Raw genomic sequence first — 23,442 nt, 5'->3', positions numbered from 1 at the left:
GCGAGCCGCTGTGGCCGACAGAGCCTCACGTTCCGCGGCGAGAGGCTGTGACACGGCACGGTGCGTCTGTGTTATTGCTGTTTAGTGGCGCCCCCCCGCCCCCGATGGTGGTTTTGTGAATAGAACAACAATTGTTGTGTATATTTATCTTATACGAGCCCTTTGATCCAGAAATGCGAGTGTGAGAAGAGCGACAGGCACAAACAGCGCACCTTTCATAAAAGACGCTCTATCTCCTTTTCTAGAAAAAAAGGAGGGATTTTGGTGAAACCCAGCCATGTTTAGCTTGACTTTTCTCAGGAACGGAGGCACGTAGAAACAAACGGTTTGTGGCCATTTGAAGGATAAAGTTAAACCTTTCAATTGAGCTACAGTATGTGTTGGTGGCAATAATATAGAATACACTATGGCTCTAAAATAAAAAGTCAAATATGGTCTAATTTGCCGGTACACTTGACTAAAACTTTGGAAAGGAGCGCGGCACTCAATGAGTTAAAAGTAGCTTGTTTTTAGACACTTTTTATTTCTTTCAAGCAGATTTTCACTTGGAATAAGTAGAAAAAATCTGATAGTGGAGCAAGTTTTTCTTCCTTATTACAAACACAAAAAACTTACTTTCACTGGCAGATTTTTCTATCTATTGTGAATTTAAGTGAAAATTATCTAAAAACAAGTAAATTTTTTAGGTAATGAGTCTTATTTTAAGTGGAAAGAGATTAGTTTTGACTAGAAATGAGACATTTGGACAAGAAATAAGACAAATATTCTTGGAAACATGTTGAGTTTTTACAGTGTACTGTGAGTATTAGTCAGGGTCTTACGCAGAATAAATCAGTCATACAAAGATTAGACTACTGGGGTTTTTTATGGGCCCCACTGGGCGCTGGGCCCCTAGAATTATCATCACCTTTCTCCCCTATACAACGGCCCTGGGTGCAGAGGAAACAATCGGTCCGAGCTTTGGGCGTTTTAGATTTTTCAGAAAACAGAAGAAAAGTATGAAGAAAATGAATCAACAGAAATTTAATGCACTTTTTTTTTTTTTAATTTGTTGTTGTTGTATTGCTTTATTTGAGGATTATCCCAACACCCTCAAGCAGATATTGTGTTTTCAGATGCTAATGATTTAGCCGCTGCCTCGGGCTAGCTGCTGCTGCTGCTGCTGCTGATAGGAAACAGCAGCGGGCCCAGAGCGGCGCCCTGAGGGACTCCCAGCGCTCGCTAACACCAGAGCTCAACATGTTCGTTATCAGAACACGACAAGAACAGAGAGAATAAAATAAATAAAGTAGAATAAGGAGAACAGACGGAGGCTACACAAACACTGAAATCTCCAATTAGCTCCTCCGGCTAACGAAGCAACGCCCTCTGACTCCACATTGTTTGACTTTTGCTCCGATTTCAGTCGTAATCTTTCCTCTTTTTCTTCTCGGCCGTCTTTGTTTCGGTCGTCTCATTCGGAGACGAAGAGAAGGACAAAGAGTCTTTCTGTGTTTCTCTCGTCCCTGCAGAGTTGGAGGCAGCTTTGCATATAAATCTGTTTGTGATGTGATGTGAGAGAGTAAATCCTCCCCGCAGGACTTTTCCCTCTGAGCTGCAGCGACGACACCGACCGACCGACGCTCTGAGTGTTCACGCTGACATCCACTTCAACCTCCACTCACAGGCTCAGTCAGGTCCACATACAATGACACAGTGCACAGGGAAAATACCTTAAGAAGAAAACATAAGATAGAAAATTATGGATCGATACTTCTCTTCATAGTGTTTTTATAATAAAGTCAGGTCGTGACCTCGGCCTCTGACGAGACGATGTGGATTTGGTCCAAACAAACTGAAGGTGAATAGGCCAAAAAAATATTTTAATAGATATCACTATGAAACTTTCCCAGTTTGTTATGTACATAGAAATTAAGAAAAAATCTATTGCAAGTTTTCTGAATTTTATGTTTATATATGCAAATGAGGCGCTAACTCATTAAATATGCACTAATTTGCATATATCGCCAACATTGGATGATGCCAGATTGAAAAGCTTGGTTTCATTTTGTTGATACGTTCCACAAGACATTTTTTACAGAAAGTGGCTACGTCCTATTATCAGCCCATACATCAGGTAGTACCGTCTACAGTCATAAAAAAATCAATTTTTGTCATGTTTTTTGGTATAAAATGTACTTTGAACCCGGCTATGAATGATACATCAACAAACCCTTCTGTAAAAAGAAGCAGGATATAGAGAGGAAGAAATGTGGAAAGTTTGGTGAGTGTATGGTACGAGGGAAATGTGTGTTTCATATCTGTAAGAAAAACTCATCTTTTAGAAAACGGCCTATTGTAAAACTCCATACATTTTTATTACAAACACAACACCTAATCAAAGCATTAGTAGCCTAATAGACATCCTAAACACGTGACTGATAACTGAACAACACAGCATGAAGTTATTCATACGAAATGAACACAACTACATACAGTTCAGTAGCCTATAGCTGTGTGAAAAGTACTAACTTTTGGCGAATTTATGAGGAATTTACAGACGCAATCAGGCAAAACAAAGTAAAATAAACAGCTAATTGTGTAGTATTGATGTTTTATTGCCACTAGTTTGAAAGAAGACATGTTTAGGAAGCAAAATATCACAAAATCGACCAAAAAAAAGGGGAAATGGCATTTTCAGGAGTGCTGTCTGGCCTTAAATAAAATAAAATAAAAACATTTAAAAACAAATAAATAACCACAGACAGATGAACTCTCTTCAGTTTAGATCAGAGTCTGAATCCAGATGTTTGAATGAAACCAGACTCATGAAGCAGCTGTTTAAATGAATGAATGAAGACTCAGATTCACCTGCTGCAGTTTCCTCCTCCGTCCAGCAGGTGTCAGACTTTCACAACTTTACACCAAACCTCACCTGGACCTCGATCTGGACCTGGACCTGGATCACTTCACCTTTAACTCTGTTACTGTGATGTGATCATTTTTAAATACCTTCTCTTTTTCTTCGTCTTCTTCTTTTTCTTCACTTCTTTTGTTTTCTGTAAAGAAATTCTAAATCACAGTTCCCTGTGACTTGTTACATGTGTATGGATTGATGGAATAATAATTAAATTCATGAGCTGTCTATTAAGTCATTACATTCAGCTACATCACTTTTGTACATTACATTTTATTTGCTATTTCATTATGTATAGTTTCTTCTTTATATTCTTATCCTATGTTGTTATCATCACTGTGTGTAATGCTGCTGCTGCTGCACTGTCATTTCCCAGCTTGGGATCAATAAAGTATATCTATCTATCTATCATGTAGGCTACAGTATTTTTACATCATAGTCTTGGTATTTCTACTTAATTAAATAATCTGATATAGATGTGTATACACTTATGTATGTGTGTATTAACAGAAATTAACATAATAAAAAAGTAATAAGTTAATAAGAATAAACGGATGTATAAATACAGTTTAACAACTAACATAAAAAAAGTAAATAGGCCTACATATTCTACATTTTAACAATAAAAGTAAAGTAAAGTATGCCTTTATTCATCCCTTTATTCACCAATAATATAGGCTATAGAAATTATTATAGCTAATACATGTTATCACAGTTACATTAGTAATCTACGGTTTGAATAAAGTGAAGGGAAACTTTTCTACTGTGTCTTTAGTGTTGAAGGTTTTTTTTTAATTATTAAAAGCTCCTTTAATGAGCCAACAGAGACCTGAGCTCCCTCCTCTCTGCGCATGCGCAGTCCGCCTCCTCTCGGCTCGGTTCAGGAAGTTCGGATCAACTTCAGTCAAACTAAACTTTCTCTCCGCGGCCACAGGTGAGTGTGTGTGTGTGTGTTTGCGTGTTTAACCGCTTCGTTTCTTCTCGGTAACTTCCGCCACCGTGTCACGAGGCTTCGGGCAGGTGAAGAGACGACACGAAGCCGCGTGTTTGTGTCTCGTGCGTCAGGTAAACAGGAGTTGTTGTGTTCATTAATGAAGTGAAGCAGCTCAGGTGAGTCCAGGTGAAGGACGCCGCGTGCGCCCTGCAGGAAGCCCGCGAGACACTTTCACTATGTCACGGAGTGTGTGTGTGAGAGAGTGTCAAAGTGTGTTAGTGTGTCAGTGACAGTGTTTCAGTGTGTGTGTGTGTGTGTGTGTGTGTGTGTGTGTGTGTGTGTGTGTCCGGTTTTCAGACTCTGACATCATCACAGAGAGCGATGACGTCACCACCCGACCTGGAGCAGCTGGCGGAGATCGGTGAGTCTCACCTGAGCACGTGATAATAAGATCAAGGAAGTATCTTTCAAAATTATACACAGAATATATCCGGCAAAAAAAAAACATTAGAAAGATTTAAACTTGATGAATCTATTGCACATTTATTTTTTCACTGTTTATATTGTCAAATGTTTTGGTTGAATGTAGAAAACTGGACATTCAGTAGCTACATCTGTAAGAAAAGGACAGTTTTCTTTACTTTGAAAACAACCAAATGGAAAAATGATTATTTTATTTTTTTTGTAGGCTACAACTTGTTTTATTTATAGGTAAATTTCATATCCACAAAAAGAAATGGACTGACAGCAAACCAAATTTTACACTTTTTTTTTAAAGGAACTTAATCAATACAGCACCGACATCAATGGACTAGAAATGCCAAAGGCTTTAAAAACAAACTTTATTTTGGTAAAATAATATAATTTTCTTTACCTTGATGCATTTTTTTATACAAGATACTTATATACTCTTTGTATATTTATAGGCTACTTTTATATATTTTTTCTTCCCCTGGCTCAAAAGTATTGTTATGTATATAATTGTTAATAAAATTAAAAAAACTTAGACAAACTTTTATTTTCTGATGTTTCACAGACAAATAATTTAACAGTTAATCAACATATTTAACTGATAATTAACTAAACGTCTAAGCAACAGCAGGACGTTCATTCATCGCTCACTCAGCTGTAGGGAGATACCGTCGCTGACATCACTTCCTGTTTACATTGTTAATTACCTCAGTGTTTTTCTGTGGAAACGATTTAAAGCTCGTTAACGACTGAGCAGAACGAAACGCCTTCAATTAAACCAAAGCCGACGCCCACTTCACTGACTCACAGGGCGTATCGTCATGAGTCAGGAATCAATAATAGTCAAAATCTCATTAATTATAATCTAAAAATGTCTTTCAGTTGCCTTTTCACATTAAAAGCGCTGTAGACTACTGGTGCTTTTATTGTGAAGGAGCCACAGGAGACTTTGTGTGTGACTAAAAATAGATTCACACAATGAAACACAGTCAAACATTACAACTTGTTTTATTTATTTATTCAAATCTGTTTTTTTTTGTTATATAACATTTGACCCCGTTCCTGTTTTCACAGAGACGTCGTCTCTCAGACGCGTTTCCATGGTGATTGTTCTCCAGTGTTTATCTTCCTCCATCTCAGACAGAAACATTAAAGTGACTGTAGATCTCAGTCTGTTTCCTCTGAGCTCAGTTTCCTGCGTTTTTATCTCACACACACTCGGTGTTTAGAGAAAAACTTCCCTCAGACTGGACACGGCCTCTTCCTCCTCCTCCTCCTCAGTTATATGTTTCAGTTTTAGTGTTTTAAAACCGGACGATTGGTCATGAAACTGTTCTGTTTGTTTTATTCTCCACGTTAATCAACAACGTGTTTATCAAACGACATTAATCGGAAGTTAAACCCTTAGACTCCTGGGAGGTTCAGTTTAATCCTGGAGCAGCTCTGATCTGCTCTACTGTGTTTCTGTTTGTGTCTGTGTTAAAAGGACGAGGACTCTTAAATCTGAAAAAACAGTTCAGTGTTTCCTGTAGAGGGCGCTGCTCTGAGGTTTAATTTAAACCTGGGTGATTAACTAAGGTTTAATATAAACGTAGATTAACTACGGTTTAATATAAACCTCAATTAACCGTGATTTAATATAAACCTGGATTAACTGAGGTTTAACATGAACCTGGATTAATTGAGTTTTAATTTAGACCTGGATTCACTGGAGTTTAATTTAGACCTGGATTCACTGGGGTTTAATATAAACCTGGATTAATTGAGGTTTAATATAAACCAGGATTAACTGAGGTTTATTATAAAACGGAAAGGTGAAATCCGGCGATCTGATTGGCTGTTAACCGTGGTATATTGAGCATATACCACGGCTACTATTCTAAAACCTTATCACAGCGTAAGCTATCACTCCGCGTCAGGCACGTATGACTGGTATGAATGGAAGTTGTTGTCGTGTATCCATGACAACGGACTGTTGCAGTCCGTAGCAAGAGACAGCTGATGTTTTTACGATGTTAAAAAATGGACTAAAGTAGTTGAATTCACATGTTTAAGGTTAACTTTCACCTCCGGGGAGGGTTAACAATGGTAGAGTGGATTGAGCAGTGACATTAACCTGAAAAAAAGCGGAGGAAAAGACGAGATGCAGAGCTACTTGGAGCTAACGTCTGGAGAGGTGGGACTATTTTTTCACAGTGAGGCTATTTTATTCGATAATATGTATTTCTGGTTGAATAAAACTACATGAAATTGATTGCGTATCCCTCTTTTATATTGCCTTTATTCGTAACCGTTTTATAAAAGCAATATATCACTCCAGTCCGTGGTATATGCTCATTATACCACTCTAAGGGGGTTGTCGTCCCTCCGCTTCGCGTCGGGCCGAACAACGCCCCTTAGCCGTGGTATAATGAGCATATACCACGGCCTGTCGTGATATATTGCTTAAATATACCACGGCTACTATTCTAAAGCCTTATCACAGCGTAGGCTATCACTCCGCGTCAGGCACGTATGACTGGTATGAATGGAAGTTGTTGTCATGTATCCATGACAACGGACTGTTGCAGTCCGTAGCCCAAGACAGCTGATGTTTTTACGATGTTAAAAAACGGACTAAAGTAGTTGAATCCACATGTTTAAGGTGAACTTTCACCTCCGGGGAGGGTTAACAATGGTAGAGGGGACTGAGCAGTGACTTTCATCTGAAAAAAAGCGGAGGAAAAGACGAGATGCAGAGCTAACTAGGAGCTAACGTCTGGAGAGGTGGGACTATTTTTTTCACACTGAGGCTATTTTATTGGATAATATGTATTTCTGGTTGAATAAAACTACATGAAATTGATTGCGTATCCCTCTTTCATATTGCCTTTATTGGTAACCGTTTTATAAAAGCAATATATCAGTCCAGTCCGTGGTATATGCTCATATAAGGGGGTTGTCGTCCCTCCGCTTCGCGTCGGGCCGAACAACGCCCCTTAGCCGTGGTATAATGAGCATATACCACGGCCTGTCGTGATATATTGCTTAATTATAAAACGGAAAGGTGAAATCCCGCAATCTGATTGGTTGTTAACCGTGGTATATTGAGCATATACCACGGCTACTATTCTAAAACCTTATCACAGCATAGGCTATCACTCCGCGTCAGGCACGTATGACTGGTATGAATGGAAGTTGTTGTCATGTATCCATGACAACGGACTGTTGCAGTCCGTAGCCAAAGACAGCTGATGTTTTTACGATGTTAAAAAACGGACTAAAGTAGTTGACTTCACATGTTTAAGGTTAACTTTCACCCCCGGGGAGGGTTAACAACGGTAGAGTGGATTGAGCAGTGACATTAACCTGAAAAAAAGCGGAGGAAAAGACGAGATGCAGAGCTAACTAGGAGCTAACGTCTGGAGAGGTGGGACTATTTTTTTCACAGTGAGGCTATTTTATTGGATAATATGTATTTCTGGTTGAATAAAACTACATGAAATTGATTGCGTATCCCTCTTTCATATTGCCTTTATTCGTAACCGTTTTATAAAAGCAATATATCACTCCAGTCCGTGGTATATGCTCATATAAGGGGGTTGTCGTCCCTCCGCTTCGCGTCGGGCCGAACAACGCCCCTTAGCCGTGGTATAATGAGCATATACCACGGCCTGTCGTGATATATTGCTTAAATATACACCTGGGTTAACTGAGGTTTAATATACACCTGGGTTAAAGCAGAAGTAAGGTGAATGTTTGTGTTAATCTAAGTCTTAAATAGTCGTATCTTCCGACAGCAATCACTTCTATAGAGTGTTTGGTCTGAAACACGGGTCTGTCAGTCACTCTGCTCTGCTCTGAGCCCAGGAGAAAACACAACCTTTATCCAATGAGGAGAGAGAACGGCATAAAGGGGCGGTCCTCTCTGTGTGTGCAGCCAAGGGATGCGCCTGAATGTGGTGACGTAGGGACGAGGACCAATGGATCCATGATGAGGGCGGGGGCTGCTAACATCTGCTGACAAGACGTTAGCCAAAACGACCGGATCGCTTACTGAAGCTTTAATTAAAACCTGTATTAAAGCAGAAGTAAGTGGTCCGGTGGTTTTGGCTAATGCTGCGTTCCAGGCAGGCTTTTGAAATCGTAAATTACAGCTTCAAGTCACAACTTACGACTTTGTAGCGTTCCAGGCAACCCACTCGTGTTTCTCCGACCTGTTTTACCTGTGAAAGTCACTATAACGGCCACTCGTAACTTCCGACCGGTGAACTCGTACCAGATCGAACTGGTACAACTTCACAGGTCGGAAAAATACGAGTTTCCTTGAACGCACCATAACAGTCCTCGTCCCTACGTCGCCACATTCACTGCGTCCCTTGGCTGCACACACAGCCCTGCATGCTGTTCTCTCTCCTCATTGGATAAAAACTGTAGGATACGATAAATGTTTTCTCTTCGGCTCAGAGCAGAGCAGAGTGACTGACAGACCCGTGTTTCAGACCAAACACTCTATAGAAGTGATTGCTGTCGGAAGATACAACTATTTAAGACTTATATTAACACAAATATATCACTTACTTCTGCTTTAACTGAGGTTTAATTTAAATCTGGATTAATTGAGGTTTCATTTTAAACCCTGTATTAACCGAAGTTTAACATAAACCCAGATTACCTGACCTTTAGTTTCTGTGGTTTATTTTTCCTCCTCTGTGTCAGAGCTCCAGAAGGAGGAGGAGGAGGAAGAGGAGGAGTCTCAGACCGACCGTCCATCAGCTCCTCCAATCAGCAGCAGCCTCGGTCCTGACTCCTCCCACCCGTACTATGACATCGCTCGGCACGGCATCATCCAGGTGTCCGGTCAGTTACCGATCGAATCCGATCAGTTGTTAGAGGCTCTGAATGAAATGTAGTGATCACATCAGTTTGGGTGAGATGGTGAGAAACTTAAAGGAATAGTTCACTCAAAATTGAAATTTCACTCATTATCTCTACTCCCCCTCATGTGGACTAAGGGCTGGGAGAAGTTTCAGAGTCCTCCGTGGCTTCTCTGAGTTACAGGGGGTCTCGGTGTAGCAGTGCATGTCCATATGACGGTTGCAAATGGATACCAACTGTCTTCGTACAACAACAAAAAGACACATCCAAATACCTCCATGCTGCTCGTATGTAATGTCCGTCTTGTATTGAAGCCCCGAAATGAGAAATTGTTCCGAAGCTCCTCTTCCCGGTTTGTCAAATTTGATGAACCGGGACGAGGAGCTTCGGAACACTTTCTCGTGTCGGGGCTTCAATACAAGACGGACATTACAGACGAGCAGCATGGAGGTATTTGGATGTTTTTTGGTGTGTCTTTTTGTTAAGAAGACAGTTGGTATCCATTTGCAACCGTCATATGGACATGCACTGCTACGCCGAGACCCCCCTGTAACTCAATTTGAAATTTCAATTTTGGGTGAACTATCCCTTTAATTATTGATGCAAGAGAATTAATCGATCATAAAGTGATAACAGTGATTATTGTTTTGTCTCCAGGCGACGATAAGTACGGCAGGAAGTTGATCACCTTCAGCAGCTGCTGTCTGCCTCCGTCCCACCAGCTGGACCACCAGCGCCTCCTGCAGTACGTCCGCCGCCGCTGCCGCCGCTGCAGGTTGTCTCACACTGATGACATCACAGCTCTGACCCACCTGCTCTGTGTCTGCTCTTCAGGTATCTGAAGTTCACTCTGGACCAGTACGTGGAGATGGACTACATCCTGGTCTACTTCCACCACGGCCTCCGCAGCAGCAACAAGCCGTCGCTCAAGTGGCTGCGAGAGGCGTACGGCGAGTTCGACAGGAAGTAGGTGCACGGGTCAAATCAAAGATTCATAAACACAGAATGAATCAATAAAGTTAAATTTCTGCAGCTGCTTCACTCTGAAGACAAAGACAGTGACGTCTCAGGGAAACATCTGGATCATTAAAGTACAGATGTTTATACATTATTATTATTATTAATGTGTATTAATAATAATAAACTCAACATTGAATGCAGCTCAAAGTGTTTAACACATTATTTTTATGTATGTTGTATCTATTTTTATTGTACGACAGAGTATTAGGGCCACATTGAGAGAAAAAAAAAAAACAGACTTCGAGAATGAAGTCATAGATTTACGAGAATAAAGTCGTACATTTCCTACGAGAAAAAAGTCATACGTTTACGAGAATAAAGTCGTACATTTACGAGAATAAAGTCATACGTTTACGAGAATAAAGTCGTACATTTCCTACGAGAAAAAAGTCGTACATTTACAAGAATAAAGTCGTACATTTACGAGAATAAAGTCGTACAGTTACGAGAATAAAGTCGTACAGTTACGAGAATAAAGTCGTACATTTAAGAGAATAAAGTCGTATATTCACGAGAATAAAGTCGTACATTTACGAGAATAAAGTCGCACATTTACGAGAATAAAGTCGTACATCTCCTACGAGAAAAAAAGTCATAACATTACGAGAATAAAGTCGTAAATTTACGAAGTTTATGTATATTTATGTATATAATATTTAAATGGATGTTTATGTAGTGTTTATATATATATATATTATGTATTTACTGTATATGGATATTTGTGCATACATATTATTAGCAATAGTATATAAACTGTGATGAGTTTAAAAGTGGCAGGAATTTTTTTAAAGTGTTAATACTTCTTCCTATATCAAACTTGTGTGTACATTATGATTTGATGATACTTTTATTTTTTTGTTTTTCTATTTTAGACACGTTCGAAATAAAGTCATTCATTCATTCATTAGGAGGAAATAATAAATATAACAGATAAAAAACAATACAAAGAAGAAGGTTGAACCAAGTAAAATTATATTATAATAAATGTATGAGTTGTATAAAATCCCACGCTCTCTCTGTGGATTTGAACGCAGCTGCTTCCTGTTTAACTTCCTGTTTACCTGTGTTTGTTTACTTGTTTCAGGTACAAGAAGAACCTGAAGACTCTCTTTGTGGTTCATCCGACCAACTTCATCCGGATCGTGTGGAACATCTTCAAGCCTCTGATCAGGTGACGACTCGTGGACTCAGTCACCTGTCGACCGGGTGTGAGCCGCCGCCGCCGCCGCCATCGCCGTTTCTTCTACTACTGTTTCTGTTTGTTTCTGTTTGTGTTTCAGTCACAAGTTTGGGAAGAAGCTGACGTACGTGAACTACCTGGACGAGCTCCGAGCTCACCTGAACTACGAGCAGCTCATCGTCCCCCCCGACGTCCTCAGGTCCAATCAATAAAGTTTCTGTTTGAATCCATTTTTATTTGATTGATTTGATTTTTACGACGGAGTATTAGGGCCACATTGAGAAAAATAACAAAGCACAGACTTCGAGAATAAAGTCATAAATTTTACGAGAAGAAAGTCGTAAATTACGAGGACAAAGTCGCAAATTTACGAGAATAAAGTCGTAAATTTCCTACGAGAAGAGAATAAAGTCGTTAATTTACAAGAATAAAGTTGTAAATTTACAAGAATAAAGTCGTTCATTTCCTACGAGAATAAAGTCATAACATTACAAGAATAAAGTCGTACATTTCCTACGAGAATAAAGTCATAACATTACAAGAATAAAGTCGTACATTTCCTACGAGAATAAAGTCGTACATTTCCTACGAGAATAAAGTCATAACATTACAAGAATAAAGTCGTACATTTCCTATGAGAAAAAAGTCATAACATTACGAGAATAAAGTCGTAAATTTACGAGAATAAAGTCGTACATTTCCTACGTGAAAAAAGTCATAACATTACGAGAATAAAGTCGTAAATTTACAAGGATAAAGTCGCACATTTACGAGAATAAAGTCGTGAATTTCCTACGAGAAAAAAGTCATAACATTACGAGAATAAAGTCGTAAATTTACAAGGATAAAGTCGTACATTTACGAGAATAGAGTCGTGAATTTCCTACGAGAAAAAAGTCATAACATAACGAGAATAAAGTCGTACTTTTACGAGAATAAAGTCGTACATTTACGAGAATAAAGTTGTACATTTCCTATGAGAATAAAGTCGTACATGTCCTACAATAAAAAAGTCATAACATTACGAAAATGTGTCTTTGTCTTTGTTTTTTGTTTCAGACATGATGAGAAGTTGCGAGCGGCTCAGAAGGGCGGCCCCCCTCCCCCGGTGAAAACCCCGCCGCCCCGACCGCCCCTCCCCACCCAGCAGTTTGGAGTCAGTCTGCAGTAGTGAGTCACTCCTGATCCATCAGTGTGATTCCAATGTTTTCAATTAATTAATCAATCGATCGATCAATGGCTGGATTGTGTTTGTTTGCAGCATCAGGGAGAAAAACCGCGGAGCGATGATCCCCCCGGTGATGGACCAGACCGTCAGCTACCTGAAGGAGAAAGGTGAGTGTTCCATCAGTTATCAATAACACATAATCATGTGATTGATCAGGACGAGCCGAGGAAACAGGAGGGCTTTTCTACACTACAAAACTTTTACAGTATGTTTTTAATTATTTAAAAAATACATTTCTTTTACATTTTTTGTATTAATAGTATTTCTTATCTTAAGATTTTCTACATATTACGACGGAGTATTAGGGCCACATTGACAAAAAATCACAAACGTCGTAAATTTCCGACTTTATTCTCGTAATGTTGTGACTTTTTTCTTGTAGGACATGTACGACTTTATTCTCGTAATGTTATGACTTTTTTTCTCGTAGGAAATGTACGACTTTATTCTCGTAAATTTACGACTTTATTCTGGTAATGTTATGACTTTTTTCTCGTAGGAAATGAACGACTTTATTCTCGTAAATTTACGACTTTATTCTCGTAATGTTATGACTTTTTTCTCGTAGGAAATGTACGACTTTATTCTCGTAAATCTACGACTTTATTCTCGTAAATTTACGACTTTATTCTCGTAATGTTATGACTTTTTTCTCCAAGTCTGTGTTTTGTTTTGTTTTCTCAATGTGGCCCTAATACTCTATTTTTTCTATTTTGTTTTTCTTTCCAGTGCTTTTATTTTTTTATTTTTGTGTATTTACATTTTCCTTTTTTTCCCCATTTCTTTGTATTTTTACTTTTTTATTTTAATTGTATTCACTGGTTCATTGATTTTTATATTTTTATTCCTGATCCATTTTTGTTGAGTGACTCTGCAGCAGGTAACAAAGTGATCTTTCCTTTCATGGTTGCCATGGTTTCATACAGGGCTGAGGACTGAGGGCATCTTCAGACGTTCAGTTCGAGTTCAGCTCATCAAGGACGTTCAGAAGCTCTATAACCAGGGTGAGTCAGTGAGTGAGCGGGGTCTCCTGGTCCGTGTCGCAGGGCCAGGAAGATCAGTGGAGGTCAGTGATGTCACCAGATGACATAGTTTAGTTTAGTTTAGTTTAATAAGTTTATTTGTATCAGGGACAATGTACAAAATAACATTAGTCTCGAAATGAGAAGAGATGCCTTGTACCGGATTTAGCTTATTAGCTACTTTCCATCCGTAGTCCCTGGGCAGGTGAATAAGAACAATAGAAAAGTAAGAATTATCAATTTACATAGCGTTCTAAACATCCATACACATAGATATGCATATACACCCTCTCACACATCACAAACACTCAAGACATATTTCATATCAGAAAGAAACATACAGTTATTAAAATACTTCACACTTTGCAAAGGTTAAAAATAATTTAGGCTCATGATTAAAGCAGAAGTAAGCGATATGTTTGTGTTAATATAAGTCTTAAATAGTTGTATCTTCCGACAGCAATCACTTCTATAGAGTGTTTGGTCTGAAACACGGGTCTGTCAGTCACTCTGCTCTGCTCTGAGCCCAGGAGAAAACTTTTCTCGTATCCTACAGTTTTTATCCAATGAGGAGAGAGAACGGCATGCAGGGCTGTGTGTGCAGCCAAGGGACGCCGTGAATGTGGTGACGTAGGGACGAGGACTGTTATGTTGCGTTCAAGGCAACTCGTGTTTTTCCGACCCGTGAACTCGTACCAGTTCGATCTGGTACGAGTTCACGGGTCAGAAGTTACGAGTGGCCGTTATAGTGACTTTCACAGGTAAAACAGGTCGGAGAAACACGAGTGGGTTGCCTGGAACGCTGCAAAGTCGTAAGTCGTGACTTGAAGCTGTAATTTACGGTTTCAAAAGCCTGCCTGGAACGCAGCATTAGCCAAAACCACCGGATCGCTTACTTCTGCTTTAATGATTAATGCTGACATGACTGGTTTCTTAGGATCCATTGTTTGACTTCCCGGGAAAAAACATTGAAGTCTGTACAGAGTTTCAGATTAGTTGGAAGATTGTTCCATGATTTGACAGATTTAAACATCATCATCATCGTTCTGATGCGTTCCGATTCCTCCAGGTAAACCCGTGAACTTCGATGAGTTCGGTGACGTCCACGTTCCCGCTGTGATCCTGAAGACGTTCCTCAGAGAGCTGCCGGAGCCGCTGCTCACCTTCAGGGTCTACGGCCACGTCCAGGAGATCCTCGGTGAGTCCTGCTCACCTGGTTACCGTGGTGATGATGATGATGGAGAGCGTTGTCATGGTAACACTGTTCCTCCTCCTCCTTCTCCTGTGTCTCTCAGGTGTGGAGAGCAGCCTGCGTGTGACCCGGTGTAAACAGATCGTTGAGTCTCTTCCTGAGCATCAGTTCATCGTGGCCAAACACCTGCTCTGCTTCCTGCACATGGTGAGACGGCTGCTCATCCTGCTCTCTGATTGGTCCACATGTGTTAAGGAGCTCTGTGATTGGTACACAGGTGTTCATCAAGCTCTCTGATTGGTCCACAGCTGCTCATCCGGTGTCGGTACCAAATATGTCCGGGACCGCGACTGGCGATGACGTGGCACATGGTGATTGGTCGTGGTGGCGTAATGCAATTACTTGGATGCTACCGCGGATGTTAGCGAAGTTAGTCACTTCGCCCCGTAGTAAATATTGGACTCATTTGTCACAAACCACATCTCTTCTGAACAGTTTGACATGAAAATGGCAATTTTCAGTCGGACAATTCAGGAGAAAATGAACTTTGTTCCAGACCTGTCCCTGTCTCTGGCTCAACAACACACTCTCGCCAGATTTGGCACAGATCTCCATGGCAACGTCAAACAAACGTTTGTGAACGCCTGCGCTAATTACAGTATTTTAATCATTTTCATCACTGTTAGTTGTGTAAATGTTTAATGTTATCATAAGAAAATATAAATAGCTCACTTTCGTCTACCTACAACTTTTACAAATCCTCACGACCAATCACGATGTGCCACGTCATCGCCAGTCGCGGCCCCGGACAAATCTGGCAGCCCGGACACATTTGGTACCTACACCGGCTCTCTGATTGGTCCACAGGTGTTCATCCTGCTCTCTGATTGGTTCACAGTTGTTCATCCTGCTCTGTGATTGGTCCACAGGTGTTAAGGAGCTCTGTGATTGGTCCACAGGTGTTAAGGAGCTCTGTGATTGGTCCACAGGTGTTAAGGAGCTCTGTGATTGGTCCACAGCTGGCTGCTCATCCTGCTCTCTGATTGGTCCACAGGTGTTAACAAGCTCTGTGATTGGTCCACAGGTGTTCATCAAGCTCTGTGATTGGTCCACAGCTGCTCATCCTGCTCTCTGATTGGTCCACGGCTGCTCATCCTGCTCTCTGATTGGTCCACAGGTGTTAAGGAGCTCTCTGATTGGTCCACAGCTGTTCATCTCGCTCTGTGATTGGTCCACAGGTGTTCATCCTGCTCTGTGATTGGTCCACAGGTGTTAAGGAGCTCTGTGATTGGTCCACAGCTGTTCATCTCGCTCTGTGATTGGTCCACAGGTGTTCATCCTGCTCTGTGATTGGTCCACAGGTGTTAAGGAGCTCTGTGATTGGTCCACAGGTGTTCACCAAACTCTGTGATTGGTCCACAGGTGTTAAGGAGCTCTGTGATTGGTCCACAGGTGTTCACCAAACTCTGTGATTGGTCCTCAGCTGCTCATCCTGCTCTACCATCTCTTCATTTTTTTTTCTGCAAATGATTAATGTAATTGCACACTGTCCCTTATTAAACTAATAAACTAAATTGTAATTGGTCCACAGGTGTTAAGGAGCTCTGTGATTGGTCCACAGCTGTTGTCCATTAACCTGTGTCTGTGATTGGCTCTGAGCTGCTGTCTCCCTGTCCCCCAGGTGTCCCGGGAGAGTCTGGTGAACAGGATGAGCTCCTCCAACTTGGCCTGTGTGTTCGGCGTGAACCTGCTGTGGCCTCGTCACGGCTCCGTCTCGCTCTCCGCTCTGACGCCGATCAACATCTTCACCGAGCTGCTCATCGAACACTACGACGCCGTGTTCGTCTCGCGCAGCGCAGCGGCTCAGGTGACGCCCTGAAGCTGCACAAGCACCTAGACACACATCAACTTCTGCTGTTATCATTTGTCTTTTTTTAAACAAACTGAACCAAAACAAAATCTAGTTACTGAGCCTTTATTTGTTGAATATTTAAAGGATAGTTCAACATTTTTGTCAAATTGGCCCATTGCCATAATCCCTATAGTCATAGCAGTAGGTTTGTTACCTTTAATTGTCGGTGCAAGCTATTTTTAGAACGGCGGAGCAGAGCCGTGAGCTGCTCAGAGCTACGCTACGGAGGCTCATTATGGGATTTCTTGGTTTCCCTCATCATCAAACTCATCAAATACACAATCCAACAACTCCACAACGCTCTGGTGGACAAGTTGTGAGCTGCACATTCACCACACTATGAGATAATAACACAACGTTACCACACAGAGTTGTTTTAGAGGGAAATTCATGCAAAACCGCTGATGTGCGTTGCCTTCAGGGACAGTTTTTCATCATCAGTCTCTGAATTTCCCTCTAAAACAACTCTGTGTGGTAACGTTGTGTTATTATCTCATAGCGTGGTGAATGTGCAGCTCACAACTTGTCCACCAGAGCGTTGTGGAGTTGTTGGATTGTGTATTTGATGAGTTTGATGATGAAGGAAACCAAGAAATCTCATAATGAGCCTCCGTAGTGTAGCTCTGAGCAGCTCACAGCTCTGCTCCACCGTTCTAAAAATAGCTTGCACCGACAATTAAAGGAATCGAACCTACTGCTATGACTATAGGGATTATGGCAATGGGCCAATTTGACCAAAATGTTGAACTATCCCTTTAATTAACTGGATTAATAAACTAAAAATCTGAGGTTTTATTTCTAAAGGAACTCTGTTTAAGAGCTTTATATTTTTATATTTAGTTTGGTCACTGGATTTAAATGAATCAGGGATCAGCCTTAAAATCACAGGTACTGTTTGAATGTTTTGTTCTTGTTCTGAGTTTCTGTTACAGTTAAAGTTTCCTGTTACATCACAGACGACTCATAGTTTTTACTACTGAACAATATTTGTCTTTTTATTCTGTATTTTGTTGTTTTTTTACTCTAATCAAACATTTCTAATGATTTTTCCCATAAATCTGTTCGGTAAAAACACTGTAACTTGTTTTACACTGTAAAAAATAACAGATTTATCAGATTTTACTTATGTACACTACAGTTTCTTAGTGTTGAGCACTTTTTTTTAAACAATGTTGTTTTATAGTTTAATAAAGAAAAAGTGAAAATAAACCATTTTCAGTAGAACTGTTTCCTCTGCTTCATATTTTATTCACTAAGTTTAAAACATCATGATTTTTGCCATTTGTGGATATGAATTGTCACAAATGAGCCACCGTACTTACTACGACGGAGTATTAGGGCCACATTGAGAAAAAAAAAACACAGACTCAAGAGAATAAAGTCATAAATTTACGAGAATAAAGTCGTACATTTCCTACGAGAAAAAAGTCATAACATTACGAGAATAAAGTCGTAAATTTACGAGAATAAAGTCGTAAATTTACGAGAATAAAGTCGTAAATTTACGGGGAAAAAGTCATAACAATACAAGAATAAAGTCGTAAATTTAAGAGAATAAAGTTGTACATTTCCTACCTGAAAAAAGTCATAACATTACGAGAATAAAGTCTTAAATTTACGAGAATAAAGTCGTAAATTTACGAGAATAAGTCGTACATTTCCTACGAGAAAAAAGTCATAACATTACGAGAATAAAGTCTTAAATTTACGAGAATAAAGTCTTAAATTTACGGGGAAAAAGTCATAACAATACAAGAACAAAGTCGTAAATTTACGAGAATAAAGTCGTAAATTATGACTTTATTCTCTAAGTTTGTGATTTTTTTATTTGTCAATGTGGCCCTATACTTCGTCGTAACTTACAAACTATGATCATTATTAAATATTAGATTTATTAAACCCTTTTACATTTTCAATCAAACCTCAAGTTTTTTTTTCTGGGCTTCACAAATGAAAACTTTATTAGTAATAAATAAAATAAAAACTCTCACAAACAGACTTGGACTCTTGAATCAACATTTTTTTTTGTCGTTGAATTTTGTTTATTAATGATTCAATTTTTTGTAAGAACTTGGTACAAAAAAGTGAGACTAACTCTTTAACCATTTAACCAACTTCCATCGATCGACTCGTTAATGCATCGTAAAGAAGAAAAAAAACTACATTGGCATATTTAAGACAAACACTTTTTCCTATACACACTATCCACTGGACAGTCCCCTGATCAACACAGACAAAGTCCTACTTCAACAGCCAACACACACTTTCATTTCCCCCTACACGTCGTCGTCGTCGTCGTCGTGTCGTCGCCTCCTCGTGGCAGAAGAAGAAGAAAACAGGAGCTGAATCTGAAAATCCTCCGTTCTGTTTTTCTTTTCTTTCTTTTCTGTCTTTGTTTTGTTTTTTTTTTTGCTCCTTGATAAAAGAATATAAAAATGTTCTAAGTAACGTCTCTTCTCTTTTTGTTCAAATGTCGTGTTGTGTATTAAAATAGATCTGTTTAAGCACTGCACAGTTTCTCCCGGAGAAGATCTAGAAATGGATGAGGAGGAGGAAGGAGGAAAGGGGGAAGGGGGCGGGGCTTATGAGGGTGAAAGGGGGCGGGGCTTATGGGAGCTGATATGATCGTTTTGATATGATTCACTCTGATCATGATTCATTCGTTCATAAAGGCAAATTAACACATGAACGTCTGTGTCGCAGGAAAAATAACTAAACTAATGTTGAACTGTCCCTTTAAGTCACATGATCGATTATTTCTGTTGTTTAGTTTGTGATCAGAAAATAATCGATCAATTATTTCTGACGTTTAATCGACAGAAAACATCGAATTAATTTAAACCGAAAGTTTCTCTGATGACGTCACAGAAACACGACTCCTGAGTCCTGATGGATCAGTTTCCACGGTAACACTGGGATGTGAAAATACTTTACGTAAAAAAAATATTAAAAATAAAATTAAAATAATAATAAGTCGTTGATCAGAATCTCCTGAGCCGGTCGTTAATCACGTTATTGATCAGTTGATTATTGACTTTTTGTTTTCTAAAGAGAAAAAACAAAAAAAAGATTAAAGATGGAAACGTTTCCAGCAGCATCATCAGTGACATCATCAGTCAGCTGATTGGAGCGTTTCCGTGACGTCAGAGGTCGTTCACACCTGGATTTTAAAGGGATACGCCAACATTTTTTTTTTTTTTTTTCGTGTCTTGCCTCACTCCCGAGTCCATGACCAGCTGATAGACACCATCCTTTCCACTGTGCGTGCAGTAACCATGGAGATAGAGCCGTATCGCCCGTAATTAGCTTAGCTCAAACACTGGAAGTGTATAGGTAGTGTTAGCCTGCCTCCACCTAAAGTCTCTAATTAGCTTAGCTCAAACACTGGAAGTGTATGGGTAGTGGTAGCCTGCCTCCACCTAAAGTCATCAGAGAAACTCTTCAGCAACTCTAAACGGAAACCGGCGGGCCGATCTTCGTCTCAGAGCTGACAAAACTCTCCGGTAAGGCATCTTGAGCGGTCAAATGCCGCTAACGGGACGAGATCGGTCAAAACGGAGGGTTCAAGCAAAGACGCTTTATTTTGGTTCAAGCTAGCTACATCGAGGGTAGGTTAGCTTCCTTTCAAAGTAAAAGCACAAATTCTATCCTCATGGTTTTCTGTATGTAAAGGGCAACAGGTGTTTTATTTTGTGAAAGTAACCGGAAGTGCGTTGGTCACAACGGCTAGCTTGAGTAGCGCCGAATTCGTCCAAATAAAATAGTAAACAGCTGGTATTTAGACAAATTAACGACACACTGCTGATCTAAACGGCTACTTTCTCACCTAAACATGTTTGAAATGTGGATAAAGTGATATATTTACAGAGTTTAGAGCTAAAATGAAATCAGCTTCTGACTGCGGATTTCAGCTCGGGTAGGAGTCAGGCTAACACTACCCATACACTTCCAGTGTTTGAGCTAAGCTAATTACGGGCAATACGGCTCTATCTCCTTTGTTACTGCACGCACAGTCGAAAGGATGGTGTCTATCTGCTGGTCATGGACTCTGGAGTGAGGCAAGACACAACATTTTTTTTGGGGCGTATCCCTTTAATGTTTTTTCGTTCAAAATTCTTTCTTTTTTTTCATTCAATTTTTTATTTTTCATTATTTTTCTGTTTCCTGTCGACACAGACGTTTCAGTTTGACGTTTTTTTTTTGTGTGTTTCTTTTTTGTGCAGTCGATGCTTCAACACTGAGGAGCTCCTGATACTTTACAGTCATGTGACCTGGATATGACGATAAACAACTAATACAATAAAATATAAAATATAAACTAAAATAAAACCACTTCTTTCCTCTCTTTCATCCTTTATCTCTTTTCTTCCTCCTCCTCTTCCTCCTCTTCCTTCTCTCTTTTGTTCGTCAGCTGCTGTTTGATACAAAGAAAAAATCCACTAATCTACGTCTCAGCGTCTGGACCAGCAGGAAGACTAGAGATACACAACGACAAGACGGCGCTGTGACATCACAACGAGGCGCTGTGACATCACAACGAGGCGCCACAACAGACGGTCGCTGCAGTTTGACGGACAGGTGGACGTTTTGGACGTGAGGCAGTGTTGACGTCGATCTGACACACGAGTAAAAAAAAAAATTAAAATAAAATTAAATCAAATCAAATAAAAAAACATATCAAAGAGGCGGAAAAAAGCCGATGAGACGTTCAAGGTCCCGTAGAAAAAAAGAGTTTTTGGCATATTTTCTACACTGGTTTAAAGACGTGTGTGTGTGTGTGTGTGTGTGGGGAGGAGAGGGAGGGGGGAGGGGCAGGTGAAGGGGGCGGGGCTTAATGATGCATCATTTTTGTGTTGAGAGCGAGCGAACCGAAAGCGTCGCCTGTTCGATTCCCGGCGACGACGAAGCAGCAAAAACAGCACGAAAGTTTTCATTTATTTTTTTCTTTTCTTTTCTTTCGTTCTTTTTTTTTTTTCTTCTCAAGACAGAAAATAAAAAGATGAAAACGTATTTACAGAGGAAACGTTTGATCTGAGGCAGAAACTGAAGCTGAAGCATCACAACAGACAGGAAACTAACAAATAAATAAACAAACAACAGTTTATAAACCCGGCGTGGTCTGTTTATTAAAGGGATAGTTCAACATTTTTGGCAAATTGGCCCATTGCCATAATCCCTATAGTCATAGCAGTAGGTTTGTTACCTTTAATTGTCGGTGCAAGCTGTTTTTAGAACGGCGGAGCAGAGCCGTGAGCTGCTCAGAGCTACGCTACGGAGGCTCATTATGGGATTTCTTGGTTTCCCTCATCAAACTCATCAAATACACAATCCAACAACTCCACAACGCTCTGGTGGACAAGTTGTGAGCTGCACATTCACCACGCTATGAGATAATAACACAACGTTACCACACAGAGTTGTTTTAGAGGGAAATTCATGCAAAACCGCTGATGTGTGTTGCCTTCAGGGACAGTTTTTCATCAACAGTCTCTGTATTTCCCTCTAAAACAACTCTGTCTGGTAACGTTGTGTTATTATCTCATAGCGTGGTGAATGTGCAGCTCACAACTTGTCCACCAGAGCGTTGTGGAGTTGTTGGATTGTGTATTTGATGAGTTTGATGATGAGGGAAACCAAGAAATCCCATGAGCCTCCGTAGCGTAGTTCTGAGCAGCTCACGGCTCTGCTCCGCCGTTCTAAAAATAGCTTGCACCGACAATTAAAGGTAACGAACCTACTTCTATGACTATAGGGATTATGGCGATGAATGGGCCAATTTGCCAAAAATGTTGAACTATCCCTTTAAAATACTGAAGAAAATAAATAAACGTGAATTAAATTAAAATAAATTAAACTTTGATGTTTCATATTTTCTGTTTCTGCCTCAAAAATCAAACTAAGTCGACGTTTTTCACTCATTTTAATTCTTTTCTTTTTTCTTTTCTCTTGTTTCTGTGTTTTTGCTGCTGTCGATCAAACAGAAACCAACCGACGACGAGCTCCGATCACTCGCTGAGAAAACCTGCGTTGAGGATGAAGATGAAGATGATGATGATGATGATATCCATAATAATAATCATAATAATAATAATAATACAACATATGTACAGTGATCCCCTTGAATACTCCAGACTCATCGACATTTATCAACAGGCATCATCATGAAAATACTAAACTCTCCACTAGAAACGCTAATTTCTGTAGTTTTTCATCTTAAATACTTTTTTTTCTTTGACTTTAACTCTATTTTAATACTGAAAAAACGTTATTCTCTGTTTGTTTTTTGTTTGTCTGTTTGTTTGTTTGTTTGAAGGCTCGTTCACGGTCACCATGGAAACGTTTCCTGAATCGTTTTTTGTTATGGCGAAGAAGTCATTGTTCGTAGGAATGAGAACAAACATCTACGCAGATATATGACTGTACACTCCACTAGCTCTAAACCTCTTTCTCTCTTTCTCTTTCTCTCTCTGCCCGACGGGAAGCGGAGCGCTGGTAATAATAATAATAATAATAATAATAAAACGGCGGCGGCGGCGGCGGTGCTGGCTGGCTCCGCCCCCTTTCCCACTCGGCGCCGGGCGTGAATACGTTTAAGGCCAAGAAACATGAAGAAATAGAAAAAACAACTGAATAAAAAAAGGAAATCTCGTAGCACTGGAGGTGTTGGCTTTTTAAAAAACACGTGACTCAGTTCCTCCGGTCGGTCGAAGGGGGGGCGAAGGGGGCGGGG

General features: G+C 40.0%; 1 protein-coding gene across 1 annotated transcript; it reads left to right on the top strand.

Moving 5' to 3' along the window:
• Nucleotides 1–3,809: 3,809 nt before the first annotated feature.
• On the top strand, nt 3,810–16,709 carry LOC146962270 (rho GTPase-activating protein 8-like). The gene is made up of 13 exons (XM_085768814.1): nt 3,810–3,830; nt 4,188–4,251; nt 9,000–9,140; nt 9,816–9,903; nt 9,993–10,124; nt 11,263–11,349; nt 11,459–11,557; nt 12,418–12,528; nt 12,620–12,693; nt 13,513–13,590; nt 14,678–14,806; nt 14,904–15,007; nt 16,482–16,709. Exons 2-13 carry the CDS (start codon nt 4,212–4,214, stop codon nt 16,677–16,679), a joined length of 1,281 nt encoding a protein of 426 aa, XP_085624940.1. The 5' UTR covers nt 3,810–3,830; nt 4,188–4,211; the 3' UTR covers nt 16,680–16,709.
• The last annotated feature ends 6,733 nt before the right edge of the window (nt 16,710–23,442 follow it).

Source organism: Trachurus japonicus, chromosome 23, assembly GCF_045865225.1.
Source record: "Trachurus japonicus isolate A0001 chromosome 23, Traja_1.0".
Lineage (NCBI taxonomy): Eukaryota > Metazoa > Chordata > Actinopteri > Carangiformes > Carangidae > Trachurus > Trachurus japonicus.
This window is presented reverse-complemented; position numbering and strand designations above follow the sequence as displayed.

Coding starts and splice junctions, on each gene's coding strand:
- LOC146962270 (XM_085768814.1), top strand. CDS start 4,212: ATGACGTCACCACCCGACCTGGAGCAGCTGGCGGAGATCG. Junction 9,904..9,992: donor GACCACCAGCGCCTCCTGCA/GTACGTCCGCCG, acceptor TCTGCTCTTCAG/GTATCTGAAGTTCACTCTGG. Junction 12,694..13,512: donor CAGCTACCTGAAGGAGAAAG/GTGAGTGTTCCA, acceptor GGTTTCATACAG/GGCTGAGGACTGAGGGCATC.